Source organism: Canis lupus, chromosome 27 (genome assembly GCF_048164855.1).
Source record: "Canis lupus baileyi chromosome 27, mCanLup2.hap1, whole genome shotgun sequence".
Lineage (NCBI taxonomy): Eukaryota > Metazoa > Chordata > Mammalia > Carnivora > Canidae > Canis > Canis lupus.
This window is the reverse complement of record NC_132864.1, coordinates 12,995,196-13,007,972: the sequence shown is the minus strand read 5'-3', so window position 1 is coordinate 13,007,972 and position 12,777 is coordinate 12,995,196. Positions and strand designations below refer to the sequence as shown.

General features: G+C 50.6%; 1 protein-coding gene across 13 annotated transcripts in view; it reads right to left on the bottom strand.

The window, feature by feature from the left end:
• The window catches only part of PITPNM2 (phosphatidylinositol transfer protein membrane associated 2), a 140,485-nt gene that overhangs the window by 22,215 nt on the left and 105,493 nt on the right, over positions 1 to 12,777 (bottom strand). For 12 of the 13 annotated variants that reach the window (XR_012019146.1, XR_012019145.1, XM_072802268.1 and 9 more), the window contains 3 exons: positions 11,861 to 12,035; positions 3,483 to 3,697; positions 2,285 to 2,406 (listed from right to left, as the gene is read on the bottom strand). Coding sequence is in view for 11 of the 13 variants with exons in the window: in XM_072802268.1 (XP_072658369.1) it covers positions 2,285 to 2,406; positions 3,483 to 3,697; positions 11,861 to 11,938 (415 nt within the window). In the remaining 2 variants the exon portion in view is untranslated. Of the gene's footprint in view, positions 1 to 2,284; positions 2,407 to 3,482; positions 3,742 to 11,860; positions 12,036 to 12,777 lie in introns of all 13 variants that reach the window. The other variant, XM_072802271.1, reaches the window with a different exon arrangement.

Below are 12,777 nucleotides of genomic sequence, written 5' to 3'. Positions count from 1 at the left end.
GGGAGCCGCCGGAGAGTTTGGGGGTGGGGAGGGGAGGGGATGGAAGCTCTTCTCAGCGGGCTGGGTGCCCAGAGATACCCTGGGGTGGAAGAGGCACAATAGTCTACTTGTGGCTTTATACAGTGGCTTTATATAAAGTCATAGTGGCTTTAGGGCGGGCTGGCCTGCTAGGAACCCCTCGTAGGTCAGAAGAGAGGAGACGGGCAGAAGGTGTCAGACTCCAGCTGGTCCTGAGAAGAAGGGGTGGTGGAGGCCATAGGGCTGGGTGTTGGGAGACAGAATGAGGGGCTGGTGGGACCTGGTTGGGTGTGTGGTGGGGAACACGGTGAAGAGGATTAGCAGCAACTCTGGGAAGGACTCGGGCCGTCTCTTGTCCCACACTGCTTCCTCCTGCTGTGCCAGCTCCCAGGGCATGCGTGTGTTGCACAGGGTGGGGGACACAGTTGGGGTACATAAACCCCAGGATAGAGTTCGAGGCTCAGAGACCCCTTTCCTGGGTGTGTGGGGATGATGGCACCCGGAGGAGGGCCGCTCTGCCCTGACCAGGCTCTGGCTGTCTCGTCTCCCCTGCTCGCCGGCCTGCACTGAATCCACGCTGGAGTTTGCAGACACAGATGTAGGCTCCACTGAGACCAGTAAGGGGTCAGGAGCGGCCCAAGGGCAGCGGCATCTGGGGAGGGGCAGATATCCTTTCCGGAGCAGATCACGTGGTGGCCTGTGTGGGCAGCCAGAGGTCACGCAGGGCTGGGATGCGGATGAGTTCCATCACAGAGACTCAGGAACCACCCAGCAGGTGGCCTTCAGAGGGAGCCCACGGAGCTCAGGCTGCGTCTGAGGCTGGCTGGACCTGGGCTGGCAGAGGACCCCTACCATGCTGGGCCCGTCCACCCTGCTGTGGGTAGGACGTCTCCCCCCTCCACGTCCAAATTCATGCGTTGGAGTCCTGACCCCCCAACTTCCTCAGAATGTGACCTTATTTGGAGATAATGCCTTTAAAGATATAACCAAATTAAAATGAGGTCATGAGGGTAGGCCCTACTCCACTGTGACTAATGTACTTAATAAAAAGGGGAATTTCAGACGCAGACCAGCACACAGGGAGGATGGAGGAAGATGAAGGAAGAGAAGAGAGTGGCTTTAGGGCGGGCTGGCCTGTTAGGAACCCCTCGTAGGTCAGAAGGGAGGAGATGGGGAGGAGGTGTCAGACTCCAGCTGAGAAGAACGGGTGGTGGAGGCCACAGGGCTGGGTGTTGGGAGACAGACGGGGGACTGGTGGGACCCAGATGAAGATGTAAAGATGAAGATGAAGATGAAGGAGAGATTGGGGTGATGTGCTTCCAAGTCAAGGAACGCCACACATTGCCAGCAGCCACCAGAAGGCAGGGGGAAGGGCATGGGACAGGTTTTCCCTCCTCAGTGACCCCAGAAGGAGACGATTCTGCTGATACCCTGACCTGGGCTTCTGGCCTCCAGACTGTGAGACAAGCCCCCCCCCCCCCCCCCATCTGTGGTACTTTGTTGTGGCAGGCTGGGCAGACTGATACAGCTCTCAAACCCCGGCAGGGCCTGCAAAATCCAGCAGAAGGGAAGAAGGGGCCAGGGGAGGGGTCCCAGAGAAAGCCCTTCATGCCCATCAGAGGCTGCCTAAGAGCATGATCCTGGGGCACTAGCAGCCACCTCTCCAACAATGGCTGTGCACCTGCCTGAGCGCCTCCGCGGTGACTCACTCTACATGGCCTGGAGCCCACTGACTGCAGACCAATGAGTGGCTGTGGAGATGCAGATGGCCTGCAGATGTGGTTTGTTTGGCCAGCATAAACTTATTTAGGAATTGGAGGAATTTCACATGCAAATCCTGATTTCTGGCCTCTCTTAAAAAAGATTTAACAAACGAGGCTGTCTCCTCATGGAAGAGTCAGCTGGAGGGCAGGGGAGTGAAGGCTGCCTGCCATCAGGGGGACACAGGCCAGACTGTGTGCCCCAGCTCTCACAGGCCCACTGTACTCACGCACGGCTGTCAGCCTGAGATGCATACATGTGCATTCTGGGGAGGAACATGGAGGGAAGGGGCTTGAATGGGAAAGGCAGCTAGCCTTGGGATGCATGTCAGGGACATGGGGCCAAGGAGGCTGGTCCTGCCTCCTCGAGCCTTCATGCTTGTCCAGACTCTGACCTCCCTGCCCAAGACAGGAGCCAGTCTGGAGCCTGCTGGGCCTGGAAACTAGGGGCAGAACCAAGGGGCACGGGGGCAGGGCAAGGGTGGGAGCACCTTGGTGGAGGTTACCGATTGTCAGCTGGTTCTTCTCCACAGGAGACAGGCTGAACACATTAGGGTTTTCTCCAGCATCCGTTTTATAAAAAGTTTCGATGTCAATGGAGAATTTCTCCACAAAGGGGCAAGTGAACCTGCAGGGAAGGAGAACAAACATCAGGAATGGCAGCTTGTAGCAGTGGGTGTGGGAAGGCCGGGCTAGGGCCTGCTGAACCCCACTGGGCAGGGGAGGGAGAAAGGGCTGGAGTGGTCAGGCCAAGATTCACCGGTCCCATCCACCTTGGGAACCTTCCCCTTGTCCCAAGAATGGCCAAGGCCAGGCTGGGGGGTAGGAACATGTTCAAGAGAAAGAGGGAGACATGACAGGAAGCTACCAGGCCATCATCCACATGTGTAAGGCATGGCATGGACAGAGGGATGCACAGACATGCCACAAGCATGTGGTGTGAATCCAGCAGGCTGAATCCAGACTAACATTCTGTGATATGCCACCTCCAAACCCCCTGCCCCTAAGCCAGCAGGTCTGGCGACAAGGCCACAGCCCCTCTCTCTTGGCTGGAGAGGAGCTCAGAGGAGGAAAGTGCCTCTGGGAAGAGAAAAAAAATCTCAGTGGATCCTCTGACAAGCCCCAGGTCCTCACCTTGTAGGGGGAGTGAAGCCCCAGGAGACTCATGGGGACCCCACCTGCATAGCAAGTGGGTGGCCAACTGGGAGCAGCCCCCTATCTGTTCTACTCAGCTATACTGGGCAGGTGAGGGTGGGAGCATGGAGGGAAGAACCTTCTTTCTTTGGATTCCCAAGTGGAATGTAATAAAACAGTGTCACAGGTGCTGAAGGTCTCAGGGTTGAAGGGAATCTCTGGACCACATCTGGTCTATCCTTGGTTCATGTTTCTTCCTAGCTGGCTGGTTAATGGTCCTGCATTGTCAGGTGATCCTTAACATGAGTTTGTCTTCCCTGAGCATTCCCAGATGGTAAAGGGGTCTCATGTGGCCCTTGCTTGCCTCCTGCCTTCCCAGACTCCCTGGGGCAGGTAGAATGGTATCTAGGGGTATACCCTCCCCTCTCCTGCCTGTTCCCTGAGGACAGAGGCTCCTGGAATGGAGGCTCAGCTCCCCAGGAGCCTGGGCTCCTTGGAGTGTGGAGGGTGAGCTTGCCACCCTGGGCTCCTTCCCTGCCAGACAGCTCAGGGCTGTGGGGAAAGCCTCACCTGGTTCGGGTGTAGGGGTAGGCGTTCCAGGATTCCTCAACCACCCTCAGGGCTGCCTTGGGCAGGATGGAGCGGAACCAGCTGGGGATGTGCATGCCCACATGGTACACCTTGTGTGTGTACTGCCCAGAGCCGCCAGGGCCATCCGTGTACGGCCGGTTCTCCAAGATCTCTACGCCACTGCCTTCGCCATACGTTTCGTTACGGCTCTTCTTCTGCGGGGACAAAAGCACTTGCGATGTGTTGGGGCCAGAGCACTCTGCAAAAGGGAAGGGGCTTAAGAGACCAGGCCCGGGGTGCTGAGAGGAGGAGGGGCTTTGGCCAATTAGGCGGGCTTCTTCTTTGTCATTTCTGGATGCCCCCAAATCTAGATCCAGACTCCACACACCCCAGCACTCCTACAAGAGACTGAGCAGCCCATGGTTCCCCTCCGACTAGTACTAGTACTAGTACTCCATAGGCAGACTCCTCTCTCTGACTCCCATCAGTCCCAGGATTGAAAGTGTTCTCAAGATCAGAAACAAGATGACAATGACCACTCTCTTCCTTCTATTCAACATTGTCCTGCAGGTTCTAGCCCAAGAAATCAGTCAAGAAAAAGAAATAATCAGAGGCACTCATATGGAAAGAAATATGTAGAACCATCTCAATTTGTCAATGACATAATCTACAGAAAATCCTAAAGAATTCCCCCAAATCTGTTAGACATACTAAATGAATTCAGCAAAGTTGTGGGATGCAAAATCAACACACAAACATAACCAATGCAGAAAGGAAATTAAGAAACCACTTCCATTGATAAGAGCATACTAAAAATAAAATACGTTGCATAAATTTAACAAGGTGGTAAAACACATGCTAGAACTATAAAACAGTGGCAAGAGAAAATAAAGATCTAAATAAATGGAAAGACATCCATGTTCATGCATTGGAATATTTAATATTGTGAAGGTGTCAATATTCCCCAAAGCAATCTACACATCCAATGCAATCCCTTTCAAAATTCCCAGTGGTCTTTTTGGTAAATATGGAAAAACTGATCCTAAAATCAGGAAGGAACAGTGAAGGATCTCAAATAGCCAAAACAATCTTGGAAACAAAACAAAGAGCATTTACACTTTCCTACATAAAATCTTGCTACAAGGGCAGCCCGGGTGGCTCAGCGGTTTAGCACCACCTTCAGCCCAGGGCCTGATCCTGGACACCTGGGATCAAGTCCCACATCGGGCTCCCTGTATGGGGCCTGCTTCTCCCTCTGTGTCTCTGCCATGCTCTCTCTCTCTCTCTCTGTATCTCTCATTAATAAATAAATAAAATCTTTAAAAAAAGAAAAAAAATCTTGCTACAAAACTACAGTAATCAAAACAATGTAGGATCGGGGGATCCCTGGGTGGCTCAGTGGTTTAGCTCCTGCCTTCGGTCCAGGGCGTGATCCTGGAGTCTCGGGATTGAGTCCCACATTGGGCTCCCTGCATGGAGCCTGTTTCTCCCTCTGCCTGTATCTCTGCCTCTGTGTGTGTGTGTGTCTCTCATGAAGAAATAAATAAAATCTTTTTTAAAAATGTAGGATCAGCATAGGATAGATCTAAAGAAAAGGGTTGAGAGTCTAGAAATAAACCCATATATCTACATATTATAAGTAATGATTTTCAACCAGAGTGTGGAGATCATTCAATGAGGTAAAGAATAAAGAAGTCTTTACAACACATCCCAGTATATACTGCTGGGACAATTGCATACTCACGTGTAAAATAATGAAGTTGGATCCCTACCTCACATTATATATAAAGACTGACCTAAAATGGATCAAAAACCTAACTGTAAGAGCTTAAGCTATATAACTCTTAGAAGAAAAAATAGGAGTAAATCTTGATGACCTTGGATTTGATAATGGTTTTTTTTTTAAAACATGTTACCCAAAATACAAGCAACCCCCCTCCAAAAAAAAACCAGAAATACTGGATTGTATTAAAAATTTTCAACTTTTGTGCATCAAAGGACAGTATGGAGAGAGTGAAAAGACAACCCAGAGAATGGGATACAATTCTTATAAAAAATATATCTGGGGGTGCCTGAGTGGCTCAGTTGGTTAAGCATCTGCCTTTGGCTCAGGTCATGATCCCAAGGTCCTGAGATTGAGCCCCATGTCCGGCTCCCTGCTCAGCGAGGAGTCTGATTCTCCCTCTCCCTCTGCCCTGCTCCTGCTCTCACTCATGTGCTCTCTCTCTCAAATAAACAATTAAAATCTTTAAATATATATCTGATAATAGTGTATCTAAAATATTAAATAATTATTACAACTCAACAACAAAGAGACAATCTAATTTAAAAAGGCCAAAGGAATTGAATAGACATTTCTTCAAAGAAGTATATAAATGGTCAACGAGCACATGAAAAGACGCTCAACATCACTAGTCATTAGAGAGAGGCAAATCAAAACTACAATGAGATACCACTACAGACCCACTAGGATGGCTAGACAGACAGACAATGACAAGTGTGAGTGAGGATGTGGAGAAACTGGAACCCCCCTGTACTGCTAGTGGAAATGTAAAATGGTCCAGCAGCTGTGGAGAATAGCAGTTCTTTAAGAAGCTCAACACAGAATTGCCATATGACCCAGCAATTCTGCCACTAGGTATACATCCAGGTAAAGGAAAACGTGTCCACACAGAAACTTGTACACGAGTGCTCACAGCAGCATTATTCACAAGAGCCAAATGGTGGAAACAACCCAAATGTCCATGACCTGAAAAAGTGGATAAACAGGGGATCCGTCGGTGGCTCAGTGGTTTAGCTCCTGCCTTTGGCCCAGGGCATGATCCTGGAGTCCTGGGATTGACTCCCACATCGGGCTCCCTGTGTGGAGCCTGCTTCTCCCTGTGCCTGTATCTCTGCCTCTCTCCCTCTCTCTCTCTCATATGAATAAATAAATAAAATCTTTAAAAATTCTTAAAAAAATGGATAAACAAATTCTATCCATACAATGGACTATGATTCAGCCCAAGAAAGGAAGGAAGTACTGACATCTGCTACAGTGTGGATAAGCCCTGAAAACAATGTGTAAGAGGCCCAACACAAGAGGCCACAAAGTGTATAATTCCCACTGATATGAAACATCCAGAACAGGAAAACCCATAGAAACAGAGGACTGGTTGCCTTGGGATGGGGTGATAACAATGCTCTAAAATGGTGGTGATGGTTTGACAATTCTATGAATTTGCTAAAAACCCCTAAACTCTACACTTTAAATGTGTCAATTGGGTGGTGCACCACTTGCATCTCAATCAAGTTGGTATAAAACAAAACAAACAGAAACTGATCCTGTGTCTGTACTCACTAAGGTTTCAGAGGGATCAAAGCAAAGGATGTAGCGAAGGGATCCTCATGGCGCTGCCAGAGAGAGACGCAACTCCTGGAGTCACCTCTAAGTGTCTCTCTGCCACAAATGTTGCTCCCCGTGTCCAAAAGCTCAGGTTTCTGCTTATGCAGAAAGCCTCATGGTCAAGGGCCTGGTGACTTTAAGCCTGTTTCCATAGTGATGTGACATCACCAAGGCCATCTTCAGTCAGCTTCCTGAACAGCAGGTGTGTGCCTGCATGAGCGTGTGCACACACTCCTAAGTGTACACACCCATGCACACACACAGTACACCCAAGAACATGGCCTCACCCCTGAGATACAAAGAAGTTCTATATTTCCAGAGCAGCTGAGTCTCCTTCAGAAGAAAAAATCAGAAAGACCCTGGCTGAGGGCACAGATGGGGTCAGTGGGGACACACCATCCCTCGTTCTTTAAAGGAGTCTCTGGAATATGGCCTAGATTCTGTAATGAAAGCAGTGACCATTCCCCAGACACTCTGTAAGCTCCTGCCTCTCACGGTAGCTTCGTTTGTTATGGTTGTGCCAAGTACTTTCTTTGCACGTACTTCCTCCTTCAGGGATGGCAAAACCCTTCAAGGAAGGTGCAGTACCGCTCCTGTCCCCAGTCTGCAGATAGCAAGGCAAGCGCTCGGAGAGGCGGAGTGATCTGTTGGAGGTACACAGTTTCTAAGTGGTGGAGCCTGACCTGAACTCCAGATCTATTGGACTCTGGGGCCCACTCTGCCCACAGCATGAAAACATCTTGGTACAAGGCAGGTACTTGATATTTATTGAGCAAATACATGCATTCTAGTCCCAGCTCTGTGACCAGCTCCCTCTCATCCTGGACAAGTTGTTTCTCTCTGGTCTCCATTTCCAAAATTCTAAGTGGAGCTGACTATCTGCCCAAGCCTTGGTGCTTGGTGTAGTGGGTTGAAGCCTCCCCACCCTGGCTCCCTGCTAATTCATGTCCACCCAGAACCTTAGAACGTAGCTTTATTTGGAAATAGGGTCTTTGCAGATATAATTTGTTGAGGTCATACTGGACTAGGGTACATCCTATGTCCAAGGGCCATGTCCTACCATGTCCTTATAAAAAGTGAAGACAGAAGCACCGATGGGAGAGACACAGCCATAAGCCAAGGAACTCTGACAGTCACTGAAGGCTGGAAAAGGCAAGGCAGGAGCTTCCGCTAGAGCAATCGGAGGGAGCACGGCCCTGCTGACACCTTGGTTCTGGACTTCTGGCCTCCAGAACTCTAAGAGAGCACATTTCTATTGGGTGAAACCCACCCAGTTTGGGGTGCCTTATTATGGTGGCCCCAGGAAATGATCACATCTGCGGTTTGGGTTGGCTCAGTGACAAGAAGACATGCAGGTTAGAGAAAAGGCTGCACGGAGTGTCTGAGGGCTGAAATGGGTTACCCGGCCTGCCAGGAAGCCAAGAGTGGAGAAGAGACAGGGAGGAACAGGGAGCAGGGATGGGGAGGGTCCTATCTGGCCTCAATGGGACTACACAGAAGCCTGTGCCCATTCAGGTGATGTGAGCCTAAGCTGTCCTCAGACGCCTTGCCCCAGAAAGCCAGCATGTCCTCCCAGAAGCTCTCTCCCGAGACTCTGGGGGAGGATCCTTCCTTGCTTTCTCCAGATTCCAGGGGCCCCAGGTGTTCTTTTTTTTTTTTCCCCCAACCCCCTTTTTTTTTTCATCCCCCAGGTGTTCTTGAGCTTGTGGCTGCATCACTCTGCTCTCTCCCTCCACCATCACATGACCTTTGCTCACCATGTCTCTCTCTGTTGTCTCCTCCTCTTATAGGGACAACAGTCATTGGATTTAGGGCCTGCTCTAAACCCAAGATGATCTCATCTCGAAGCCCTTAAGTAATTACATCTGCAAAGACCCTGTTTCTAATGAGGTCCCAGTCTAAGGTTCTGGGTGGACATGAATTTGGGGGGACACTAGTCAACTGACTGAGCAAGTGCTTATGGTTACTTATGAGAGATGGACACTACAGGCCATTCGGGGTCACAAGGACCACAGTTAGCAGCACCAGAGCCACAAGGACCCAGACTGGCAGTGCACCTGTACTCCCTGCACCGTAAAGATGAGTTGAATGAACAAATGGATTCTGGTCTCAACTATCACCAGTTCCCTCTGAGCCTGAGCACCTCCCCCAACTTTGGAGTCAACACCATAAAGGGCTGACCCCTGGCTCCCCTCTGGTAATGGCATCAGGGGGTGCCCAATCCCCTGTGCAGCTGAGGCCTGACCCATGACCTCCACCTACACAAGCTGAGTGAGGAATCCACACACATCCCATGGGGTCTGGGGGCTGCACGGGAGGGGCCTGAGCTACCAAGAGCGGTGCAGAAAAAGCATAGACCCTATGAATGGTGAGGATGAAGGACTCAAAAACCAATAATGCTCCCTGGCCCCCACCAAAGGAGCAGCCTCAGAGCTGTCCAGGGTCCTGGCCAAGCCACTTCTGATCATTCCCTCCAAGGCAAGTAGCTGCCGAGCACTCATAGGTGATGGAAGGCTCTCTCCCAGTCAGACCGACTTTTTAAAAAAGATTTTATTTATTTGAAATAGATAGATAGAAAAACAGAGAGAGAGAGAGAGAGTATGAGCAGGGGCAGAGGGAGAGGAAGAAGCAGACTCCCTGCTGAGTGGGGAGACTGAGGACACTTGGGGCTCGATCCCAGGACCCCAGGATCATGACCTGAGCCAAAAGCAGATGCTTAATGACTGAGCCACCCCAGTGCCCTCCTCCTCCTCCTTTTTTTTTTTTTTTTTTTTTTTTTGTTGTTGTTGTTGTTGCCTTGAACAGCATGTATATTGAGTGCTGGTCAGGCACAGCACAAGGCATCCCACCTTATTCAGGACCCCATGGAGGAGGTGGCAAGTTCAGAAGGCAGGCCTGTTGCTAGCTGCCACCCCAGCTGGTAAGTGGGGTCAGGAGCAAATAAACTACACATGCTTTTCTTTCCACAGTAACACTATCCACCTCGTGAGGCCTAGCTCACAGTGTAGGCACTCCCAGAGCTCTGGCCCAAGGCCCATGCGAATGTCTGCTGCCCATCTCCTGGCCTATATTCGGTAGGCTGCAGGTGCATCCACCTCCTGGAAGGCACTCCTGGGGAGCAGCAAGCACTTTTCATTCTTTTCTGTAACCCAGCCCTCAACCCTGGCTGGGTGCAGAAAAGTCTGCATGTAACTTAGTGTGAGCCTATGGGATATTTAACATTAATAGGAAGCATAAGGACAGATGCTTTAAAAAGAACAAATACCTCAAAAAAGAGGGTGAGAATGGCAGGTGCTTCTGAGGAGCCCAGTCAGAGGTGATCACATGCTCAAAGAAGCTGTGGGATACCTAGGAGCTAGAAGTGAGTCCTTGGATCCCAGTGTTCACCCTGCCAGCTGGCAGGCACAGTGAGTGGAGCTAAGGGGAGGCCTGCCGCAGTCTGGGCTCCCCTGGCTTGGGTGGGAATGGGGGAGACATAGGACAAACAGCGATCTTGAGTAGGCTAAGCAATTCCCAGAGGGCTCAGAGCTGGGGGGCCAAGGAGGGTCCCTTCTCTTCTCTCCGCTCTCTAGGAATAATTATGGGGTAAGTGGTTCAAGAGGGAATTGAATGGCACTTTGGAAGCAGCTTGGAGCCAACAGCTGCCCAGAGAGGCTGGTTCACTTTCAGTTCTCTTCCTAGTCAAACTCCTAATGCTAGGTATACAGGATGCTGGTTGAACTCTGCTAGCTTCACAGGGCTCCTCCCAGAAAGGACTGGGGGCCTGGGCTCTGCAGAGAGCTCCATACTAACTCCCTAGACCCGGGTCTATGGGTGAGTGCCCAACCAAGCAAATCCAGGGGTGGAAGTAGAGCCCTGCTGGTTGGGGCTCTCCCTGCACCAATGGCCTCATGTGACACCATGGTCAAAGGGCTGCACCAAAGCGTTCATATGCCTAGAAGAGCAGAGCCAGGTGAGAGTAGGTTTGTAATCAGACTCCCAACTGGGAGGAAAGCTGCCAGGCTGGGCAAAGGGACCACCAAGGATGAGCAAGATGCTGGGAGGAGGACCCCAGTCAGTAGGAGCATGGTGGTCTCATCTGAGCCATGAGCAACCAGATCCCAGGTCTCCCCACTCCATGTTCCAGCTCAGCCAGGCCCTGATTTGGGAGGTCAGGAACTTCTGGGTGGGGCTGGAAGGGAGGCGCATGGTAATCTCTGGCTTGTCATGGGTATCTGTCATCCTGAAACTCATTTGCAGTCAGCCACAGAGCGGACACTGCTGTCTTGCAGGCAGCCTAGGGAACCAGAAAATAGGCCAGGTGCTCCCTGGCAAGTTGTTTAACTTCTTTGGCTCACATTTTCCTGTCTGTTAAATTGCTATAGGGTGAATTTCTGTGTCCCTTCCAAATTCCTATGTCAAAGCCCCTAACCTCCAATGTGATGGTACCTGGTCAGGCTTCGAGAGATGATTAGGTCATGAGGATGGGGCCCTCCCAATGGGATCAGCACCCTTACAGAAGAGACCCCAGAGAGCTCCCTCACCCCTTCCACCATCAAGAACACAGTGAGAAGGTGGCCATTTGCAAGTCAGGAGGAGATCTCTCATCAGATGCCGCTCTGTCAGTACCCTGACCTTGGACTTCCAGCCTTCAGAATGCTGACAAATAAATGTCTGCTAAGCCTCAGCCTGTGGTCTTTGTTATAGCAGCTCAAGCTGACCAAACACGCCGATAATATTTGAATCAGTGAGAGGTTGGGTATTAAACGCAGAGTGTGAGTACCATCAGTGCAGTGAATACAGTGCTGGCAAGACAAGCCAATGCCACCAACATCCACAGTGCTCCGCTGTGTTCCTGGCATTGCACAGGGAAGCCAGAATGCCAGTGCAGTTCACACATTTACCAGGAGCCTACTGGGAAGGCCGCGATGCCACCCCCACCCCCCTAACCCCACTCAAAGGTGTTAAGAGCCATCTCTGTGACTGGCATGGCCTGCCTGGCCCCATGACCCACCTGTATCATGTACAGCTGGGCGATGCGGTACTCCTCCACGGTCATGGGCAGAGGAATCCGATATTCCTTTATGATCATCTTGGAGTCCCCAAGCCTTCCCGTCGATGGGGAAATGTGTGTTGGGACTTCTAGGCGAGCTTCCTTAAATAACCATGACAGAATTCACCGAAGACCCCTAAGAGAGAGAGAGAGGAAGAGAGTCACTTCCTGAAAGGCTAGTGGGCAAAACAGCACAGAGGGGCCTGGTCTCAGCTCCGCCACGAGCTTATGGCGTGACTCAAACAGGTTCCCTCACCTCCCCAGCCTTCATCTTCCTTATTTGCTATGCAATCTTGTAGAAGATGGGTAAACCCTGATCGGCCACAGGGAAATAAAGAATTGTCAACCCACTAGTGAGGGCTGGGCGGAGGGAGGGTGTCGCACCCCCTGGGAGTGAAGAGCAGGGCACTCTCATTTATATGCTGTTCCAGCAAGCTGCCCGGTACTCTGAGAGGTCACTAGGGGTAGACATAGTGACCACAGCTAGCCACAGGAAAGAAGGGAGGACAAACAAAAGCATGAAAAAAACCACATGAGAAACTTAAAAATCAGCAGCCTGGGACTCTTTGGTGTTGGGGCAGTCAGTTCTGCTCATGCCACCAGGCAGAGAGGGCATGGCTGTTTCCTGGCAGAGGATCCCGATTTATCCAAGACAGGTGATCTTAAGTGTGGTTCCAGCTCAATCCAAGGACTATTTATTGACACCTGTTCTATTGACAACACCAGACTTGGTCTTGGAAGTAGAAGAGACAAATAAAGTAAATGGGCAGGCTGCAGAGCATGTGAATTATACCTCAATAAGGCTACTGAAAAAATAAACAATGTACTCATAACAGCTTCTATTTAAGATGACAAAGAATACATCTGATGATGATTTG